The following is a 23702-nucleotide window of genomic DNA, read 5'->3' as shown; positions in this document are numbered from 1 at the left end:
TGATTAATCCCCACACAAAATCTGATATCAAACTCATACAACTATAATGGAATACTCACTCTCCATCCCGGCTCCATTCTACTTTGGGGGCTGGGTGCCCACCGACCCAACACTGGACCTCCACCTCCTGTCCAGCAACCACTGACAGGTCTTGTACCCTGGACGTCCCCGAGATTACTGGTGGGGCTGACACACACACACACACACACACACACACACACACACACACACACACACACACACACACACACACACACACACACACACACACACACACACACACACACACACACACACACACACACAATTAGGCTTAAGAAAGCATACAACTGTGCCTTGGACCTGTAATGCCTGCTTGTTTACTTTCCTTAAACTTAAAATATAAAATCAATGGGAGCGGTAGGACCACAACTTGATTTGAAGCATTATGAAGGATCACCTTGTACTACAATGTTGTAGTTCCTTTGGGCCTGCCCGGCTGTGTTACTAGCTGTGCAGGTGAACTGGCCACCATGCTCTTCCTGGACCCGGTAGATTCTCAGAAGTCTCTTCCCATTCTGAAGGTACACTCCAAGGGAGTCCACCACCTATACACATAATTAGTGCTTGTTACTGTATGATAAATGTTGGACTGTGATAAACTAAATTACCACTTGGTGTCACTGTGTTGCTAGATACAAATAACATGATTGTCATTGACAGTTAGCAGTAGACGTATCCCATCTAACAACAAACATTCCCACAACTTTAGAAAATGTTCCCTTATGAGTCTCATTGGTCATTAACTAACATTTTCATAGGAATGTTCCTGTGATGTGCAAGGAATGTTTCCAAGAGACCATTTCCTTAATGTCAAATAGAACTTGGTTACCATGTTCTCAGATATTAATGTTCTAGACACATTGCAAGACCATTCAAGTGTCCAGTTTTCTGTGGGTTCTGAGAATATTCCATCAAAGTCCCACCAAACATACACAGAACATGGGCCTTGATTGGCTCTGCAAAAGTAACAAGATGTGATGTGTAATGATTGTTTTTGGGCACGTGTGTAGAACATTAATATCTTACATTCTGAGAACATGGCAACCATGTTCTGTGTATTTTTGATGTAACGTTGATGGAATATTCTCCTAACCCTCAGAAAACTGGACACAGGAATGTTGTATATTCTGAGAACATTGAAACCATGTTCTATGTATGTTTGGTGGGACATTGATGGAATATTGTCCTAACATTCAGGAAACTCGACTCATGAATGTTCTTGCAATGTGCAATAAAACGCGTCTAGAACATTAATTAAAACATGCTAAAAAGGTTCTCAAAAGGTTTTAGTTAACATAGATAGAATGTTCCCCTAACTCACGAAAAACTGGACACTCAAACATTAGGGGAACATTACAGGTAACATTACAACAATATTCTCTCTCCCGAGAAGTGTTAACTGAGATGGTAACATACAATATACAACCTATACATTACTTCTTAGTGTTTTTAAGAAGCTTATTTGAATGACTGGTAGGTGGCTCACATTATGTCCGTCTTTAGTCCAGGTGATTGTGGGGGAGGGGATACCAAAGGCATCACAGCCGAGAGTGAGGGGCTGCTTCAGGGTGACAGTCAGGTTCAGGGGCTGTCCATCATCCTGTATCTCAGGGGGAACTGGAGGAGTACAGGAGACAGACATCATCTGGAAGTCACCTTATTAACACATTTGTGACTAGTTTCAGTAAACTAGGTGTATGTCGTAGGTCACTACTTTACAGGAGAGCCATTTGAACGTCAACAAATGTACTTTTTGGCAGAAATGCTTTCTGGAACATGTGAACTTTCATGTGCCCTTAATAAAATACATGTATGCCATCTGTAAATACAAATAAGATTGTTAAATTACGAGCCTAGTTGGTTTAGTCACAGAAAAAAAGAGGCAACCTTCCCGCTAGCCATGATTGGTAGAGATAATGAGTGGGCTGCACATGCCGAGAGATGAGTTCGGATTAGTCTGCCATATAGCACACTTCAGTCTATTTGAGTTGAACAGTATGTGTAGGTAATCCTGTCTAATGCAGATTTATTTATGTATCACGTAGTAGAACTGCATTAGTGTTGCTCTTTACTTTCTGGAAGACTGAGTTTTGAAATCAGTGGAATTAGAGTATGATGGCAAAGGAGATGGAGAAAACACCGGTCTCCGGATTACATCTTCAAATTAAGGGCAACCATGGCATCCGTGACAGGGAGAAGCATCCATCTATGATGTAAATGGGTAAGATAGTCTTGCTAGCTACATTTTCAGATTACACATTTCTAATTTTGACAGAAAGTCATTTTTTCATTTCAAGTTAAAGTGTACTGTTAGCTAGCTACCTAACGTTAGCTGGCTGGCTCGCTAGCTAACGTCTTATTATTAGAATCCCAGAGCCATTTGCTTTGCTAGTTATGGCCTAATGTTAGCTAGCTAACATTGAACCTGGTTGGTTAGCTACCTGCAGATTCATGCAAGGTAGTAACATCATGTGTTGGGATTATGGTTCATTGTTTACCTAGCTAGCTAGCTACATGTCTTAACAAAAGACTCCACTATGCATTTCAACAGAATGTCACTGCGACAACTGTTAATAGAATTAGCTGGTAAATTCGCTCGGGCTATCTACCCATATTTCTCATCTGAGTGTGCCATAGCGCAGAATAACTGACAAATGTATTAATGCTCAACATCTAACCAGCTCTGCTAGGGTGAATAAAATGGTCAGTGAGCTGTTCTCTCATTTGTGTCTGGAAGTAGCTAGCAAGCTAGCCAACGTTAGCCAGGTAGCTTGGGTGCTTGACTGTTGTCGTTAGGAAAGAATGCTCGGATCAATGTTTAAAGAGATGGGTTAGGTGAAAGCTTAAGGGGGTGTGAATGATACTGAATGGGTGTAGATAAAGAAGAACTCTCCAATAGTAGTACCAAAACATTCAAAGGCCATTTTCTCAAAAGTGAGGTTACAAGTTTATTAATTAACTTTCAAAGCATAATTACTTTCCCCTTGTTCCTCAAATGCAGTGTATAATATACCATTTTGTAGCTCTGTGTCTCTGCTTTTATCCAATGTAAAAAAACATATTTCAAATTTTGCTACATAAGACCGAATCAAGGCGGTCGGTCACATTTTATTGTGATCTGAACAGACATCAGGTCTGTATAAAGATCGAGTTTATGAGGCTCACCATTCACTTTCAGCCGTGTCTTCCGCTCAACAGAGCCTGCATCATTGCTGGCCACACACTTGAAGTCCCCGCTGTGACTGGCAGATGCAGAGCCAATCACAAGAGAGCCATCTTCTGCCACAGAGAACTCTGATTGGTCAGGGAATATCCCAAGACCGTTCTTGAACCAGCGCACCTTTGGAAAGGGTGAGCCTGCGGGTGTAGAGAGAACAGAGAGGTGGTATGTGTAGTGTTGTAAGGAGGTCTGAGGAGGGATTTATCGATCATAACTGACAGAAACAAAAGTTACTTCTGTCCCTGTACTCCCCCACAGGAGGGCTGAATGGGCAAGAGTCCCAGACTGGAAAAAGCAGGCCCTATATTTATCTGTTGGACAGCAGGACAGCAGGGGAAACATTGCCAAATTGTTACTGAGACTGAGAGGCTTATTGGTCCGTGGGCTAGGATATTTCAAGGCTAGAAAGCAGTACACAAAAGCCAAACACAATATATTGGTACATGCCTTATTTAAAGTACTGGTGTCATGATTTACTACCACAATCATAGGTGAGGATCCTGGGCAGTAAGAATAGTGGTTGGGCCAGTAGTTCAAAGCCTTGATGTGATGTATCGGTGACTGAAACAGATGTGTTTGGAGCTTTACAATGGGGAAAAGGGCCGGGAGCAGAGAAAGGGGTCTGGGATGGAGTTAGTGGTGGAGCAGGGGACTGAATGGTGTTTGGTGGGCACACCATTACCCCATATAAGCCAGTCTGAGGTATCTCTTACATAAGAAGGACAGGACATACATACAGTTGGAAGTCGGAAGTTTACATACATTTAGGTTGGAGTCATTAAAACTCATTTTTCAACTACTCCACAAATGTCTTACAATAGTTTTGGCAAATTGGTTAGGACATTTGCATTGTGCATGACACAAATCATTTTTCCAAAAATTGTTTACAGACGTTCTGTCTCCTAGAGATGAACATACTGTGGTGCGAAAAGTGTATATAAATCCCAGAACAACAGCAAAGGATCTTGTGAAGATGCTGGAGAAAACAGGTACAAAAGTATCTATATCCACAGTAAAACAATTTGTAAGTCGCTCTGGATAAGAGCGTCTGCTAAATGACTTAAATGTAAATGTAAAACAAGTCCTAAATCGACATAACCTGAAAGGCAGCTCAGCAAGGAAGAAGTCACTGCTCCAAAACCGCCATAAAAAAGCCAGACTACGGTTTGCAACTGCACATGGGGACAAAGATCGTAATTTTTGAAGAAATGTCCTCTGGTCTGATGAAACAAAAATAGGACTGTTTGTCCATAATGACCATCGTTATGTTTGGAGGATAAAGGGGGATGCTTGCAAGCCGAAGAACACCAAGAAGTTAAAGCTCGCTCGCAAATGGGTCTTCCAAATGGACGATGACCCCAAGCATACTTCCAAAGTTGTGGCAAAATGGTTTAAGTACAACAAAGTCAAGGTATTGGAGTGGCCATCACAAAGCCCTGACCTCAATTCCTATGGAAAATTTGTGGGCAAAACCGAAAAAGCGAGTTTGCGAGCAAGGAGGCCTACAAACCTGACTCAGGTACACCAGCTCTGTCAGGAAGAATGGGCCAAAATTCACCCAACTTATTCTGGGAAGCTTGTGGAAGGCTACCCGAAACGTTTGACCCAAGTGAAACAATTTAAAGACAATGCTACCAAATACTAATTGAATGTTTGTAAACTTCTAACCCACTGGGAATGTGATGAAAGAAATAAAAGCTGCAATAAATCATTATCTCTACTATTATTCTGATAAATTCTGGCCCCCAATGGTGGAACAAACTCCCTCACGACGCCAGGACAGCGGAGTCAATCACCACCTTCCGGAGACACCTGAAACCCCACCTCTTTCAGGAATACCTAGGATAGGATAAAGTAATCCTTCTCACCCCCCCCCCCTTAAAAGATTTAGATGCACTATTGTAAAGTGGCTGTTCCACTGGATGTCTTAAGGTGAACGCACCAATTTGTAAGTCGCTCTGGATAAGAGCGTATGCTAAATGACTTAAATGTAAATGTAAATAAAGTGGTGATCCTAACTGATTAAATGTCAGGAATTGTGAAAAACTGAGTTTAAATTTATTTGGCTAAGGTGTATGTAAACTTCCGACTTCAACTGTAGGTGTGTGGACATCCAGTACAGCTTTTTGCATTAAGAGCAGAGAATGAAGTAAACCCCTGTACCATCTCTATTTACAGAACATATCCAAACACCAGAGAGAGAGGAGGCTGTACTGGAAACTAAACACATATTTCATCCCCCGTCCAAAAATACTAAACTCAGGGGACAAAGAGGAACCACAGAGAGGAACCAAAGGTAATGTTATCACCCAGTCCCACGCAGAGCACATGTTTACACTTTAGAACACTGACTCAATTATATTATCTCATTGCTGTGAGAAAATGCATACAGATGTTCTGTATAAAAGTAAAAACATCTCATTAAAACCTGTTTCTTGTACTTATCTGCAGGGTCCACTACATTGCATTCAATTGTCTCTTCCATGTGTTTTTTAAACAAGTACTTGTCTTCCACTATTATTGGGCATTAAGTGTTCCTGTTGGTAAAATAATAATAATTTCCTGATGTTAGAATCTCCTTTCATCTTCCCATTCAACATCCATGCAGACAGACACATTTATATGAAACAATGGGTGATGAACAAGCTATTGTTTCCTAGTTTCCTTGGCCAGGCTCCTAGTGCTGCTGCCTAGAGCTGTGACCATCTCTGCGAGGAACCCTTAACAGGTCCTACTAGTCACCCCAAACAATTCCAAACAGGTACCCAAAAGTACCCAAAATAACCCCAATGTACCCAAAACAACTACAAACAACCACAAACAGCTCCCCAAAACATCCAACAAGTACCCAAAACAACCCCCCCAAAGTACCCAAAACAACACAAAAGTACACAAAATATCCACAAACAGCTATCCAAAAGCAACCCAAATCCACTCAGAAACAGGGGTAACACTTCACTTGGATAGTCCATCTGTATAGTCCTATCTACAGACTATCAGTAACATTTCAAATAATTATCTACTAACCCTAACCCTAACCATAGCCCTAACCTTAACCTTAACTCTCATCCTAACCCTAAACTTAACCCTTACCCTAACCCTAGGCCTAACCCTCTTAACCCTTGCCCTAACCCTTATTCTAAACCTAACCGTAACCTTTGTAAGCAGTTGCTTAACATCAGATAGTTTGTTGATAGTATAACCATCTGTAGAGCATCTATAAATGGACTATCCGGACTATCCAAATAAAGTGTCACCCCAAAAGTAACAAAAACAACCCAAAAGTACCCAAAACAAACACAAACAACAAAAAATAACCCCAAACCACCCCAAAACAGGTAACCTAACAACCCAAAAGTCTCAGAAATAACCCCCCAAAGTACCCAAAACAACCACAAAAAAACACAAACAGGTACCCGAAAGAACCCAAAAGTACTTAAAAGAACCACAAACTGGTAGCCAAAACAACACAAAATCACCCAAATGATCAGTTCAGGTTCACGTTTCAGTTTGGTATGTGATATATTGGGTTCAGGTCAGGATTCTATATCGTCAGTATAGCAGAAATAACAAAAGCAAAGTACAGTATGACTGAAATAGTAGATATTGGCAAAAACAAGCTGCACTACATATACAAAAGTATGTGGACTCCACTTCAAATTAGTGGATTCGGCTACTTCAGCCACACCCGTTGCTGACAGGTGTATAAATCCATAGACAAACATTGACAGTAGAATGGCCTTACTGAGGAGCTCAGTGACTTTCAACATGGCACCGTCAAAGGATGCCACCTTTCCAACAAGTCAGTACGTCAAATGTCTGTCCTCCATAATTCTACAGGATCGGTGTCCCGACCTTGGGACGGTTGAGCTAACATAGGCTAATGTCATTAGCATGAGGTTGTAAGAAACCCCCAAAATTCCCAGGACATAGACATATCTGATACGGCAGAAAGCTTACATTCTTGTTAATCTAACTGCACTGTCCAATTTACAGTAGCTATTACAGTGAAATAATACCATGCTATTGTTTGGGGAGAGCTCACAATTATGAACTTGAAAATGTATGAATAAACCAATTAGGCACATTTGGGCAGTCTTGAAACAACATTTTGAATGGAAATGCAATGGTTCATTGAATCAGTCTAAAACTTTGCCCATACACTGCTGTCATCGAGTGGCCAAAGTCTAAATTGTTCCTGGGCTAGAATAATTCATTATGGCCTTTCTCTTGCATTTCAAAGACGATGGTACAATAAAAAAATGTAAACACATGTTTTTTTCTATGTATTATCTTTTACCAAATCTAACATTTCCCCAAACGTCAACGTGTTTCCTTTCAAAAGGTATCAAGACTATGCAAATCCTTGCTTCAGGTCCTGAGCTACAGGCAATTAGATTTGAGTATGTCATTTTAGGCAAAAATTGAAGAAAAGGGGGCTAATCCTAAAATGATGATTTTGGAATGAGATGTTCGACGAGCAGGTGTCACACACTTTTGGTCATGTAGTGTATGAACGTGTGGATATAATTATTTGTCTACTCTGGTAAATGTGTATGTGAGTGAGTGCAGATAGGGATATTTGTGTGTGTGGTTCAGGGACAGGGTTGGGGTCAATTCAGTTTCAGTTCAGTCAATTGACCCTTGGCTAAATCAAGTCCCAGAATTTTGGGCAACCAATCACATATCTCCAATGGATAGCAACCGTCGTTGAGTCCAACACCTCGGACAAGCTCACGTTTCAAGCACATGAAAGCCAATGAGACCTATGACAAAACAGAGTTTTCATAGAAAACGTAGCTCAATTGATTAAATGTCTAAATAACAGTGAATGCACCAGGCGTACTTGCTATTGTGATTCCTGAAATGCAGAGGCTGTTGGAGTATTTTTCGAATCCGGAATTGACCACCAAAAATTGCTAATGCTAGCTAGCTCTCCAGCTGATTAATATAACTTGTTTTCTCAAAATGTATGTTATCAGGATACAACTAGAGCAAACTAGTTAGGTCCATAAGTAGTTAGTAGCAGATTTGACTGCATGACATTGCATTCAGAGCCATCTAGTTGCTAGCCACATTACAAACTTAATTGTACCAGGTTCCCGTGAAGCAATTTCAATGACAGTCCACCACAACATACCCAATAGTCTCCAGATTAGCAAGGGGTAGTCTGTGTTTAATTTTGTTGTGTAAAAACACCATTTGAGATCATTGTGAGGGGTTTTCTCCAGTAGTTTGAATGCACTGTGTATTACTCTGGGTACGAAATAGATAAGGTCAGTGTGTTATCACAGGATGATAGCCTAGCTTCTTCTGAGTCGATAGAGCTATTACTTGAGCCAATAGAGCTTGCCAGCTTGTAGTCCCAAAAACCAGAAATGAGTTACATCTGGTTCGTTCAGCCATTCCTATGGGGGAAATGATGGGGGAAAATTGAGTTTTGGGATAAACTGCGAAACTAAGGTCTGATATTAACCACAGGCTTAGAAGATTTTATATGTATTGTTCTATGACAGGGTTCCCCAGGGTTTTATTTCCCCCCCCCCCCCAAACATTTTCTGAGTAAAAATAAATCAAAATGTGTATTAGGAATTTTTATTGTTGGGACATAAAAGTCTCTAAAAAAAAACACCAGGAGATCAACTCAATGTGATTTTAATTTAAGAAATCTGTTCCCAAGTACTCCCACGCATAATAGAGAGACACAGCGTGATCAATGTTTGAAATTATTATATATCGGGTAAACATTATATATTTTTGGGCTTCTTGCGGTCAATTTGCAGTGTACAAATTATTTGTAATTATGTTCCGGCCCCCCCCACCATCTGCTCAATAATCTTTTTTTGCCATTGCTCAAAGATCATTTTTGTAAAGTTTTACATCACATTTTTTGCAATTCTATACATTTTGCAATAGGGTAGAGAGACATTTTTGCAGTTTTGAAGCTAATTTCCTGCAATCAAACACATTTTTGTAATGACGTATGCCATGTTAATATGATATCTAAGTGAGAATGACTAACAAAATCAATAGGGGCCCCCTGAAGGTCGGGGCCTCTGGGCACGTGACCTGCGTGCCCGGTCAGTATTCGGTCATGATTACTTCAATCAACTAACTACCAATCAAAAATTGTTCGCTGACATGGCTAATTCAATGACTGTCAGTGACTGACATAACAAGGGAAAACGTCTGATACACAACCACATTTCTAAATTGTACCTGGTGTATTCTACTATTCTTACTCGCAATAGTAAGTTGAGACCACGAATGAGTTCGGGGACCGCTTATGTCACTCATGCCTGGAACCAGCCCTGAATATCAGTCAGTCAACTTTCTTAATTATGAAACCTTTATGTGCTTGTTTTGATCACATACATGCTTCAAAATGCCCCCCCCCCAAAAAAAAATTCCCGTAGGCAGAGTTAGTGCCTACAAGAAGACGGCATTACTATTGTTCTCTGTAGACCGCTCCGTTCATGGCAGGAGACCAGGATTGTGTCACAGTTTACAGGTAATGTCACTGATGATGTTTGAGGGACCTGGATTATCTCTAATGTGTAATCAAATGGGTCCCTGTAGCCTGTAGAGGTGAACCAGCCCAATCAAGCAAGCCATTATTGACCTGTCTGAAACATGAACCTGAATTTATAATATGGGTGGTTTAGTGTTGTTTTGGCTGCCCGTTTGTAGTTCTTTTGGATGATTTGGGGTACCTGTTTGTGGTTGTTTTTGCTGTTTTGTGTACTTTTGGGCTGTTTGGAGTTCCTGTTTGGGGTTGTTTGGGGTTGTTTTGGGTTGTTTTGCATATGTTGGAATTGTTTTGAGTACCTTTGGGATCTTTTGGGTACCTTTGGGGTGCTTTGCGGTACTTTTGGGTTGTTTGAGTACTTGTTTATGGTTGTTTGAGGTTGTTTTGGGTACTTTTGGGTTGTTTTGTGTATGTTGTTTTTCGTGGGGTTACTTAACCTTTGGGTTCTTTTGAGTTGTTTTGGGTTGTATTGGGTACGTTTGGGTTGTCTTTGGGTTACCTGTTTGGGGTTGTTTAGGGTACGTTTGGGTTGTTTAGGGTACCTTGGGGTTCTTTTGGGTACTTTAAGGTTCTTTCAGGTTCATGTTTGGGGTTGTTTGTTTTTTGGGGGATTGTTTGGGGTTGTTTTGAGTTGTTTGGGGTGTTACCCTGTAATGGTAACAGTGTAGCTGCCTGTCTAAGCTCTACAAGGAGGGCCAGTGGAGCCAGCCTACTCAGTAGAGGAGTACCCCAGATATCCCTGTCTATTATCTGCCAGCAGCAGTCTGTAATTAGGAATCCTCTCCCAGCAGGCCCCCTCGCATAGCGGAGAGGAAAGCAGATGTGGCCCGCTGAGCCACATCTTCAGGCAGAATGATGTTCCAGCTGCTGCTATGTCCGTATTAGCCCACTCCTCACCTTCTCAAACATGCCCGTTACCATACAAACAACTCGATACTGGTGCCATGTGTATATAGCCAAGTTATCATTACTCGTATTTTATTCCTCATATTATTATATTTATATTATTTCTCTTTTTTTCACTACGCATTAGGAAAGGCCCGGCCCGGCCCGTAAGTAAGCATTCCACTGTTTGTTTACATCTGCATGTGACAAATCACATTTGATTTGATTTGAGTTGAACACCTATTTAAATACCCTGTCAACAAGAAGTTCAATGGGCCCACGCATAAGAAAGAATGCTCAAACAAACACACACACACACTTTCTCAGCCATGCTGCGTGCTACCTCCCCCTTCACCAAGATGTTAAAATAGAGACAGAAACAGTATTCAATAGAATGAAAGCACACCATTGGGATATCAGGGTTATTGAAACACACATTTGTTTCCACAGACAAATGAAACTCTATGGAGAAAGCAGAGCAATGCCTTGAAGGTAGCTAGATAAATCCACACCTTGTCCTACATTTAATATGGAGCTAGCTCTGGGAATGATGAAAGAAAACAGTTCCATCCAAACATTACCAGAAAAAGATTCACCACATCTGTTCACTTTGGTCAGGCTGTGTAAATTGTGTATTTTTTCTGACACCAGATGTGTTCCCCTCTATAGCAAATCACCCCAGAGAACATACATAAATAAATCTTATCCTACCTTCGGCGGGGCAGGGGATGGTGACCTTGCTGTTAGACACTTTCTCCATGATGGCATCTCCAGGCTCAGCGAAGGACGGGGCCTCTGTGTAAAGGATAAAGGATATAGCATTAGGACAGCACAGGGAATAAGACAAACGGTTTATTTAGCGTCATGGGTTATAAAGGCTACTGTAAATAATGTGTCAAGGTTAGGTTGAGATTTCTATAAGATATAGGCTTGATTTTAGTGGTAATGTTCAGCTAGAGTAGTATTAGGTAAGACATGAGTGCTAGGGTTAATCCTGGCGGTGGGGTGAAGATGTTGTGCTACTGACCCTGACAATGTGAGTCATGTCTCCTTTGACCCCTACTCACTCGTTAACCTCCAGCTATGACTTCCTCTAATCCTTCCCTCAGCTTAAGCTGACCTCTAAGGTCAAATATCCCCTCAATCAACACCCACTAACCTACTGACCCATGCTCTTGTCAAATAGAATGGAGTTTATAGGGCTGCTTGTTTAAAGGACCTCACGCTGCTTGCTTAGCGAGTACCACTTCCTCCGGATTCAGATCACACAAAGCTCGAACCCTGGACCTGTGCCTTGTTAGCACACGTGACCACCCTCCTAAAGCATCTTACCAGTCGGATCCAAGTGAAAAGCTAGCAATTCGCTGGAGCAAGTGGGACATTTCAGGCTGAGGAGTAAGTTGCACACATCCCCAGAGGCGTCATGCCCATAAGGGGCACAGGGTCACGTGCCCCTTCAGATTTGTCTTGTATAAAAATATATATATATATATTTTTCTCTCTGTAGTACTGTACTTAGCCACCTAGCAATTTTATGAAGTTGGCTTTAGCTATTTCATTGCTATGCAGACGACACACAATTAATCTTCTCCTTTCCCCCTTCTGACGACCAGGTGGCGAATCGCATCTCTGCATGTCTGGCAGACATATCAGTGTGGATGACGGATCATCACCTCAAGCTGAACCTCGGCAAGACGGAGCTGCTCTTCCTCCCGGGGAAGGACTGCCCGTTCCATGATCTCGCCATCACGGTTGACAACTCCATTGTGTCCTCGTCCCAGAGCGCTAAGAACCTTGGCGTGATCCTGGACAACACCCTGTCGTTCTCAAATAACATCAAGGCGGTGGCCCGTTCCTGTAGGTTCATGCTCTACAACATCCGCAGAGTACGACCCTGCCTCACACAGGAAGCGGCGCAGGTCCTAATCCAGGCACTTGTCATCTCCCGTCTGGATTACTGCAACTCGCTGTTGGCTGGGCTCCCTGCCTGTGCCATTAAACCCCTACAACTCATCCAGAACGCCGCAGCCCGTCTGGTGTTCAACCTTCCCAAGTTCTCTCACGTCACCCCGCTCCTCCGCTCTCTCCACTGGCTTCCAGTTGAAGCTCGCATCTGCTACAACACCATGGTGCTTGCCTACGGAGCTGTGAGGGGAACGGCACCTCAGTACCTCCAGGCTCTGATCAGGCCCTACACCCAAACAAGGGCACTGCGTTCATCCACCTCTGGCCTGCTCGCCTCCCTACCACTGAGGAAGTACAGTTCCCGCTCAGCCCAGTCAAAACTGTTCGCTGCTCTGGCCCCCCAATGGTGGAACAAACTCCCTCACGACGCCAGGACAGCGGAGTCAATCACCACCTTCCGGAGACACCTGAAACCCCACCTCTTTAAGGAATACCTAGGATAGGATAAAGTAATCCTTCTCACCCCCCTTAAAAGACCTAGATGCACTATTGTAAAGTGGCTGTTCCACTGGATGTCATAAGGTGAAAGCACCAATTTGTAAGTCGCTCTGGATAAGAGCGTCTGCTAAATGACTTAAATGTAAAATGTAAATGTTCCCATCTGACAACTTCACAACTAGCTGACAATAAGCTATTTCAGCCTATCAATCAAGTTAGAGTAGTTAGCTTGTCTAACTATCTTAGCTGGCATGCCTACTGTCAAGGTTGTTAGACTTTAGAAAAGCGAGCAGTAACTAAATGTACTGAATAAGACTTACATTCCTTTCAATATTTTACACAGATTTGAGCAAAGATGCAGAGAAGCATTTTTAATTTCTTAAAAAAAAAACACCAGTCAGGAAGAAGGAGCCTAGATTGCAGGAAAAAGGTTAAAAAAAAAAGAAGGTAAATTCTCACATTTACAAACGGGGGGCCTAGCCCCCCTCCAGACCATCACCCAGCCATAAAGTTCTTTGTGCCCCCTCAGATTTTGGGGGTGCATGACACCCCTGCACATCCCCATGAGCTGCACTTACATTGTGACCATATGATGCTGCTTCCAGAGAAAGCACCTCCAAAGACAACTGTCCTTGTCTATTCTGTCTTTAACCATATCAGTCCCGAGAGCCCAGCAAAAATTGGCTTTTCATTTATCTGACTTTCATTTATCTGCATGTCCAGCCCTTATATTCAGCCTCACAATGAAGTGTTTTACCATTTGACATAAACAGTTGAAGAACAGGGCTCCGGGCAGCCGAGCGGAAATGGAGGAAAACTCGCCTCCCTGCGGACCTGGCATCCTTTCACTCCCTCCTCTCTACATTTTCCTCTTCTGTCTCTGCTGCTAAAGCCACTTTCTACCACTCTAAAGTCCAAGCATCTGCCTCTAACCCTAGGAAGCTCTTTGCCACCTTCTCCTCCCTCCTGAATCCTCCTCCCCCTCCCCCCCTCCTCCCTCTCTGCAGATGACTTCGTCAACCATTTTGAAAAGAAGGTCGACGACATCCGATCCTCGTTTGCTAAGTCAAACGACACCGCTGGTTCTGCTCACACTGCCCTACCCTGTGCTCTGACCTCTTTCTCCCCTCTCTCTCCAGATGAAATCTCGCGTCTTGTGACGGCCGGCCGCCCAACAACCTGCCCGCTTGACCCTATTCCCTCCTCTCTTCTCCAGACCATTTCCGGAGACCTTCTCCCTTACCTCACCTCGCTCATCAACTCATCCCTGACCGCTGGCTACGTCCCTTCTGTCTTCAAGAGAGCGAGAGTTGCACCCCTTCTGAAAAAACCTACACTCGATCCCTCCGATGTCAACAACTACAGACCAGTATCCCTTCTTTCTTTTCTCTCCAAAACTCTTGAACGTGCCGTCCTTGGCCAGCTCTCCCGCTATCTCTCTCAGAATGACCTTCTTGATCCAAATCAGTCAGGTTTCAAGACTAGTCATTCAACTGAGACTGCTCTTCTCTGTATCACGGAGGCCCTCCGCACTGCTAAAGCTAACTCTCTCTCCTCTGCTCTCATCCTTCTAGACCTATCGGCTGTCTTCGATACTGTGAACCATCAGATCCTCCTCTCCACCCTCTCCGAGTTGGGCATCTCCGGCGCGGCCCACGCTTGGATTGCGTCCTACCTGACAGGTCACTCCTACCAGGTGGTGTGGCGAGAATCTGTCTCCTCACCACGCGCTCTCACCACTGGCGTCCCCCAGGGCTCTGTTCTAGGCCCTCTCCTATTCTCGCTATACACCAAGTCACTTGGCTCTGTCATAACCTCACATGGTCTCTCCTATCATTGCTATGCAGACGACACACAATTAATCTTCTCCTTTCCCCTTCTGATGACCAGGTGGCGAATCGCATCTCTGCATGTCTGGCAGACATATCAGTGTGGATGACGGATCACCACCTCAAGCTGAACCTCGGCAAGACGGAGCTGCTCTTCCTCTCGGGAAGGACTGCCCGTTCCATGATCTCGCCATCACGGTTGACAACTCCATTGTGTCCTCCTCCCAGAGCGCTAAGAACCTTGGCGTGATCCTGGACAACACCCTGTCGTTCTCAACTAACATCAAGGCGGTGGCCCGTTCTTGTAGGTTCATGCTCTACAACATCCGCAGAGTACGACCCTGCCTCACACAGGAAGCAGCGCAGGTCCTAATCCAGGCACTTGTCATCTCCCGTCTGGATTACTGCAACTCGCTGTTGGCTGGGCTCCCTGCCTGTGCCATTAAACCCCTACAACTCATCCAGAACGCCGCAGCCCGTCTGGTGTTCAACCTTCCCAAGTTCTCTCACGTCACCCCGCTCCTCCGCTCTCTCCACTGGCTTCCAGTTGAAGCTCGCATCCGCTACAAGACCATGGTGCTTGCCTACGGAGCTGTGAGGGGAACGGCACCTCAGTACCTCCAGGCTCTGATCAGGCCCTACACCCAAACAAGGGCACTGCGTTCATCCACCTCTGGCCTGCTCGCCTCCCTACCACAGAGGAAGTACAGTTCCCGCGCAGCCCAGTCAAAACTGTTCGCTGCTCTGGCCCCCCAATGGTGGAACAAACTCCCTCACGACGCCAGGACAGCGGAGTCAATCACCACCTTCCGGAGAAACCTGAAACCCCACCTCTTTCAGGAATACCTAGGATAGGATAAAGTAATCCTTCTCACCCCCCTTAAAAGATTTAGATGCACTATTGTAAAGTGGCTGTTCCACTGGATGTCTTAAGGTGAACGCACCAATTTGTAAGTCGCTCTGGATAAGAGCGTCTGCTAAATGACTTAAATGTAAATGTAAAATGTCATGAGTTTTTTTGACAAATGTACATTTAAAAAATGAAGGTCCGCCAAAGCAAAAAGCTGATAAAAATGAATGTATATGAATGTAAGTACAGAATTGGTTTGCTCACGGGGAAATGAATATGACAACTGTCTGGAGGTTGTGTCAGCAACTAAGTGAGCTTGTTACAGCATTATGGACACTATGTCCCATAGGTGTGGACAAGAGTCTCATGACTTGGACTCGAGTCACAAACATGATGACTTGCAACTCGACTTTGACTTTGACACCAATGACTCGTGACTTGACTTGGACTTGAGCCTTTTGACTCAACCTGACTTGATACCCTCCCCAAGCCCAAATATTAAAAATGATGCTTTTTAAAAAAGTATGCAGCACATCAATTCTTCATTTAACGGATTACAGTTTGAAACAGACAGGAGCCAATCAAATTGTGCCAGCTGAGAAAAAGTTGTGCGTGGCAGTGCAGAGGAACATCGGGGTGTCTTTCTCATGGCTACCCATGTATTTCCATGGAAATATAACGTTTATTTGGAAAGTAATAAATATAGAGATATTTTTAAAACCATTCATGATTTGTGTAAATGTAATATACTAACTATTACTCTTGTTAAAAATATGAAATGGTATTATAATGCTCTCTTCACCAAATGTGACTTGTTTAGGACTCAAAACTCAAAGTTTAGGACTTGAGACTTGACTCGCGACTTGACAGTCTTGACTTGGGACTTGACTTGGGACTTGAGTGCTAAGACTTGAGACGTACTTGTGACTTGTAAAACAATGACTTGGTCCCACCTCTGCTATGTCCTGTGAATTCCCATGTAGAAGAACCCCTTACCTTCTAATGGCTCTTGTGTAGCTTGTGAACATCATAGAGCAAAACATGTGCATCTCAGCTTTTCATAGATAGTTTGTAGCTCAAACCATTTGGACTACAGACGTTTTTCTAAAAAGACCCGGCCCCGGGCCTCTTCGGGATCCGCCCTTGTCACACAAACACCACTCTAGCTCAGCCTCCGTTAATCACAGAAACTTGGTATCTACGGATGCAGACTAAATAGACAAATCCAATGGGACAACCCAGAAGCTCAAACTCACAATGTTAAAAAGGGGTTAGAAGTAGAAAACATGCCGGCGTTACGATGGGACTCATTGGGTTAAGCTGGGACAGTGTTTCCTCAATGTAAAATGGGAAAATATCTATTTTAGGTGTACTGTTACAGTCAGTTCTGTGTGAACCTTTTTCAACACTATTGACAATGACACTATTGTGTATCAGTCTGTGGAAATTGTTCGCGGAGTGCTTGGGCTGATCTGATGAATGGATAAATAAATAGATGTACAGTATATTCGGAGAGAAAAGCTGCATCATTGATGAATCCGATTTCTCACCTAGCACCTCCAGTTTGACCTCCATGGTATCCTGTCCAGCAGTGTTCTTGGCCACACAGCTGTAGGTGCCCTGGTCAGTGAGGCTGGCCCTGTGGATTCTGAGTGCTGCAGTGTCCCTCGCCCCGACAGGACGTCCGTTGTGGAACCAGCTGATCTCAGGTCTGGGCTCCCCCTGAACCACACACGGCAGAACCACCGTCTGGCCTATCAGCGCCTTCAGCAGGGACGGAGCTGCCTGGATCTTGGGCTTAACTGGGAAACAAGGTTTGTGTCTCATGATATCTATTAGATGCATGACATCATCTTGAACAGTGAAGTGAAACAGGCTGTCAGATCTCAAGTTCACATAGCATCTACAAAGTGAGAATCCATAACGAGATACCTTGTATGTGTAAATTGTAGTTGAGCGACACGTTGCCGGCTGGGTTTTCTGCTGAGCAGGTGTAAAGTTTACTATCAATCAGTCGGACATCGGTGATCTTGAGAGAACCAGAAGGCAGCACGGTGAACCTGGACATGGAGAGAGGTCAGAGGTCAGGCTGAGTATAACACTGTTACTCACAGTGGAGTCACACTGGAAATCCTCAACCCTGTTCACGTTTTTGTGAATATGTGTGAGTGTGTGCATGTGTGTGTGCTGTACATGCCCATGTAGTTCTAGCTTTTATAATACCATTCACATTGCATAATAGTAACTGAACTTCTCAACTGAACTGAAATCCCCAGCAGAACTACACCCAGCTGCAGAAATGGATAATATGCACAAATGTAAACAATGCTCTGGGATTTATAAGTTGCTAAGCAACTAAAATTATATCAATAACATGTTTGGAAATGATCTGGAACCACAAACAGCCCTATATTTCAACACTGCACATGTGGCTAAAACACTCTGCCCCCTTACTGCTTCAAACCCAACCAGTGGCATACATCATAGAAACTGAATGACTGGCTCAGCAGCGGTCAGTCTCTACTGAGAAGTAAAGCAGTTCTAAGTCACCTTAGTAGAGAGCAGGGAGCTGAGCACAAACTGGAGACATGGACCCAACATACAGCCTCATCTGTGTATACATGCTGACACAGGCTGACTGGGACAAATTGGGCTTATCAGAGAGGTCTGAGTGCAGCTCCCTAGCCTCCCCGACTGACCCAGTGTGGGCTAGCGCTCTTCTACTCTCCAGCTGTGCTAGCTCTCTCTCTCTTTCTCTCTCACTCTCTCGTTCTCTGTTTGCAGCGCTGGGACATGCGGTGGAGGTGGTGGAGAAGAAGAGGGCTATGGCAGCAGACACTCAGAACACCCACTGACTGAGTTATTCAAAACAATCCGTTTCTCCCTGCTCACACTGGCTGGGCCAAAGGATGGGCGGCAGATAGACTCCTGGATGGAGAGAATGCGTCTGTCCGCTCCAGTGCTGAGGGCTGAAGGGGTTGTTGGTGGAGGTGTGTTATTCTCATCAGACAGCCAGGGCTGGTAAAGAGTAAGTAGAAGACATGCTCTTTTATGGCAGAAGATCCACAGGGGAGCCAAACGTCAAACAGGCTGTACTTTTATCTCTTCTTCTGTCAGTCTTCTCCCCTACTTCCCGTCAGCACACCCCTCCCCCTCTCCTCCGTCCCTGTCCCCCACTCCTTCCTGGCCCCACATAAGCATCCTCCTTCCACCACTACCACAGCGTTCAACACTGTCACACAGTTCCTCCAGAGACATAGGGACTGGTCATGGCCAGTGGGTTTCACTGTCATCTCTAGTCTGTGCCCTATAGACAGACTCCACCCGACAGTGAAGCCTGTGCTGAGTGACCACAGATTCAGGGATGAGAGAGTCATGTGTAACCATAAGTTCTTCCTCAGAGAAGTTGTTCCATACGACTACACACGCGCAACACACAGCCCAGCGCCAGGCTGCTGCCTCTGCCGCTTCAAAAGGCACCACTAAATGCGCTCCAACAGTTAACGGCTGCTTTAGATAGCAGACGGATTCAATCAGTGTCCATTGTAAAAGGTTGGTCAGTTAAGTCAGGGATAAGGTAATCGCCTTGGTATGGTGAGAAACTTGCCTTTTATTGCCTATTTACCATTTCACTACATTGTTGCTACATTCTTATGTAACAATGGGTCTTCCTCTTACCAAGCAGTGACTGGAGGGATTGGCTGGCCGTTCCTGCTCCATGTGACCAGAGGAGAGGGACTGCCCTGGACCTCACAAGGGAGGATGACCTCAGAGCCCACCTCAGCAGCCATTTTCACCGTGTTCTCCTCACCACTCACACCTACGAGCTTAGGCTTGGCTGAGGGAAAGGGAAACATTATCTTTTTACAGAGGCAGGTCTGCTCTAAAGCATACAACTTTTTGTAATCTAAACATGTCAAATGCCTTATGATTTTCTTTTACACAGTACTTCCTCTATCAATGAAACACTTTGGAGAGAAGCCATTGACATCACGCACTGGACAGCCTTTGCTGTAAGTTAATGTGCAGCCCTTACTGTTGACACTAAGCTTGATCTCACGGCTGGTGTAGCCCACTGCACTGGTGGCTGTGCAAATATATATGCCTGCATCTTCTGCAGTGGGGTTGAGGATATGGAGGAAGCCATCAGGGTCTGACTGGGGGGAGGACCAGTCTCTGGGCAGGGGCTCCCTTCCCTGAAGGAAGAGCAGGCAGATACACACTCAACAGCACTGGGACACATAACTAGGCCAAAGGTTCAATGCCCAAATTCACTTCTGATGCTTGCTATAATTACAGAGCCGAGCCCCCTTCCCAAACTAAACTCTCTCTCAGACACACACACACACACACACACACACACACACACACACACACACACACACAGGGTACTACTTCCCCTTCTTTTTTGAACAGAAAATGGCTTTTGCAGACTCACTTTCACCTGACAAGAATATAAATTTACTTGACTCTAGTGTATTAATCTGAGAATGTATGAAACAAGGCTATGAATAAACGTTCCTTGACACAGGCAGCCTTATAATATATACACAAGTGTTATATTAGTTTAAAGGTTATTTACATGATGTTAGTGGCCATTCATCTTAAGATGGATGGGCTGTGATTGCAATCCCCACTAGATGCCCTTGTGCTAAATTATGCGATTTGTCAAAGGCCATTTGTCACACGTATGATGGAGCCAAAACCATCATTAAAGAAAAAACAGCTTCAGAGCAGAAAGCATAGCATCCTACCTTGGACCAGACAACAGTTGGCTTGGGAACTCCACTGGACTCACATGACATGGTGATGGCCACGCCCTCGTTGGCTATGTAGTGGTATGGACCAGCGCTGATCTCTGGGGGCACTGGGAAAGTAGGTCACAAGTACAGCTGTCTACTGAGCATGGACAACAAGGGGAGCAGAATTATCACTGGATTTAGCTCAAATCATCTTCATTACAATTTGCTGATGAACCCTAATCTGGATGTCTGTCATTATTGTCTACGGACCAAATTACTTCATCAACGCATGCAGTATATGAAACACTCTCTCAACTATAACATTGCAGGGTGCTCAAGTTACAAGTTGCTCAAGATGTTGTATTCCCATACTAATAGTCTGCACATTCCTACGCTAATTAGATGGTCCATGACTATAGAGGATCTGCCATAGCCCTTTGACCATTCTGTAAACCGTATCTCCTCTCACCATGGACTTCCAGGCTGACTGATGTGTTGACCGACCCGGCTACGTTCACCGCAGTGCAAACATAGATCCCAGCATCCTCTGGGAGTGCCCTCTCTATGTACAGGCTGCCATCGCTCCTCAGGAACTTCCTGCCACTCAGCTGCAGCTAGGGAACAGCAATGGATCATTTTAGGCAATGATAAACACACATTCTGAGAGGTAGTAATGTAGGATTATTCAGGACAGGTCATCCTCACTTGGTTTCCATTGTGGGTCCAGTGTCTCTCTGGCAGGGGTATTCCATCCAATAGCATGCAGGGTATGCTCAGGGACTGACTAATCCCAGTGGTGATGACTGGGGCACCATGTGCCAAAAGAGGGGGCTCTGTTGGACAAAACGGGAGGATATCATTACATGAGCAGACAGACCGAAATACAAAGCAGCAGCTGATCAAATAATGTAGGCTCAAACTGAAACAATTATGGGGAGAGGCAGCAATGGATGCTGGTGTTATCTATCAGCAGAGAAAGGTAAGACTGAACACAAACACTAGCTCATACCCAGTCCACTGACACTGACTCTGGCCTCAGTCGTGATGGTTCCGAACTGATTCTTGGCCTCACAGACATACACGCCTTCATCATCCAACCAGACATCTGTGGACAGATGCATAGTTACTCTGAGAATACTATTATCATGATCAAATAAATACAGATTCCACTTATAGGATGGCTTCTCCATGCAAACCTCAGTATGAGACAGGTTACGTGTGCAAGTAAGGGAATTTAGAATAGAGTGCATACTAGCTAGAATCATTCTAAGAGTTCATCAACTCTGGCTCCATCATCTACAGGCATTCTCTTGGTTTATTTATAATGTCATTAGGATTCATACAAAAATGTATCAATACAATAAGACACAATGTAGTACAGCTGCCTATACAACATGTCCTAAACAGTATATTTTACTTAGACCACATGATGACATGATTACATTGCGAGTGTCTAAATGGCTGATGTCAACTCATGTGAAGAGTAAACGGTGAAAACGAAGTTGTCCAACGCGTGTACAATATGTAGCCTACATATCTGAGACATTAATAAAGAGACCACTGGACTCTCTTTGTTTAAACAATACCGGGTAACGACAGAAACATCTGCTGCCATTTAAGGAAATCAGATCAGGTCATAGACACAGATGGGGCCAGTGACGAAAGTCCACTTCGCCATGCAAATACTACTGTTTCTCCCTCCCCAACAAAAAATAACCTAGCCTAAAAACATGTAGGATCTGAGCTATGGATAGATATACCAACCACTCTCTCTCTCTCTCTTCTCTCTGTTTCTCCCTCACTTCCTCCCTCTCTGACCAAAGGCATGGTCCAAAATATATTATATCCACATTATACAGTTGAACTTCACTCACCCCTATCTTGACATAAAAGTCTCTGTCAATTCTCTAAGGCCCTCAAAGAGCCTCAGTTCCGCTCGCTGAAGGAGAAAGGGGAGACACTCTATTCATTCAGCAGGGCCAGCTTTATCCTGCCCTGAAGTGCTCCACCTCTTCTATGTTTATGAACCTAAAGAATGTCAGCCATGCCAGTCACGCACTTGGTGCCAATGGAGGGCTGTGGTCTCTTTGGTGCCTGCTGTTTTGGTAAGGAACTCATTATTGGGATAGCGGGATAGTGTAATAGTGTAAAGAAGAATAGTGGGAAAGGGACATAAGACTCACCCTGGATCAGGAGATGCCCTGTTTCTAGTTGCACCGTGCCACCACTGCTGTATGCTTCAGAGATGATCGCTCTACCATCCTTTAGACGCCAGGTAACTGTAGGCAAGGGGAAACCCCGGGCAACACAGGGCAGCGTGACATTCTCCCCCACATCCACTGTCATGTCAACTGGGGTTTCTGAGAATAGAGGGGCCGCTGTGGAAGAAAGAGTGGGAGATCAACGGGAAGTTCTCTATAATCAAATACAGTGTATAAAAAGGACATACAACTACTCTGTTCAAAATACATTCATATTCTGTATTACACCTGCTTGGTTTAGATAAAGGATGCAATGTCTTACCATTATTACTGGTTATCTGAAAGTGGCATTCATTAAAATGGCTGCCCTCACCTCCGACCTCCAGGATAACAGTAGCAGACGAGGTTCCCGCAGGGTTACTGGCCACACAGCTGTACTCCCCAGCATCCATCGCCTGCACTCCTCGGATCTGCAGCGTCCCGTGATGCACGTCCTGCTCAGCAAAAGGAACTGAGCCCGCCTGTAGATCACCTGAGAAATGACACACAGACAAAAATGTCGACCTAATGAATGTGATTTATCATAACAGATTAAACAAGTGATTAGATATAATCCTATCTAGTATACTATTGGCAACAACAAAAAACACAAGTGATCAGTGTTTTACCTTTGGACCATTTGACCAGAGGAAGAGGAACTCCGGTGGCTCGGCACTCCAGAGTCGCATCACCTCCAACTGCCACCATCACAACCTGTTTCACCACCCAGATACTGGGTTCCTCTGTGTGGAGGAAGGGTGAACCAAGATAAAGCTTAAATAATAAACATGATCAAAACGTTTGTATTATTATCGACCAAATCGGCAGACATGCTCACAATGCTATACGTGATCAGAATAGCAAATTATTATTGTGAATTGAATTTTGTCAATTGGGCAGCGGCCCAGACAGGAGGTAAAAATAGAAGTATCGCTGTCTGACATTGCACACGCTTTGTACGT

General features: G+C 44.2%; 1 protein-coding gene across 1 annotated transcript in view; it reads right to left on the bottom strand.

The window, feature by feature from the left end:
- Window positions 1–23702, bottom strand: part of LOC115140674 (hemicentin-1-like) — an 82913-nt gene that overhangs the window by 30932 nt on the left and 28279 nt on the right. Inside the window, exons 14-29 of the mRNA XM_029679004.2 lie at window positions 23370–23483; window positions 23075–23233; window positions 22684–22878; window positions 21510–21605; window positions 21206–21333; window positions 20970–21114; window positions 20513–20625; window positions 19795–19954; window positions 19437–19596; window positions 17691–17818; window positions 17309–17560; window positions 11388–11471; window positions 3208–3399; window positions 1529–1659; window positions 440–587; window positions 60–186 (exon numbers count right to left, since the gene is read on the bottom strand). Of these exons, the coding sequence (XP_029534864.2) occupies window positions 60–186; window positions 440–587; window positions 1529–1659; window positions 3208–3399; window positions 11388–11471; window positions 17309–17560; window positions 17691–17818; window positions 19437–19596; window positions 19795–19954; window positions 20513–20625; window positions 20970–21114; window positions 21206–21333; window positions 21510–21605; window positions 22684–22878; window positions 23075–23233; window positions 23370–23483 (2332 nt within the window). The remainder of the gene's footprint in view (window positions 1–59; window positions 187–439; window positions 588–1528; window positions 1660–3207; window positions 3400–11387; window positions 11472–17308; window positions 17561–17690; window positions 17819–19436; window positions 19597–19794; window positions 19955–20512; window positions 20626–20969; window positions 21115–21205; window positions 21334–21509; window positions 21606–22683; window positions 22879–23074; window positions 23234–23369; window positions 23484–23702) is intronic.

This window comes from Oncorhynchus nerka, linkage group LG13, assembly GCF_034236695.1.
Source record: "Oncorhynchus nerka isolate Pitt River linkage group LG13, Oner_Uvic_2.0, whole genome shotgun sequence".
In the NCBI taxonomy this organism is placed as follows: Eukaryota; Metazoa; Chordata; class Actinopteri; order Salmoniformes; family Salmonidae; genus Oncorhynchus; species Oncorhynchus nerka.
The sequence above is the reverse complement of the archived record's forward strand: the minus strand, read 5'-3'. Positions and strand labels throughout refer to the sequence as shown.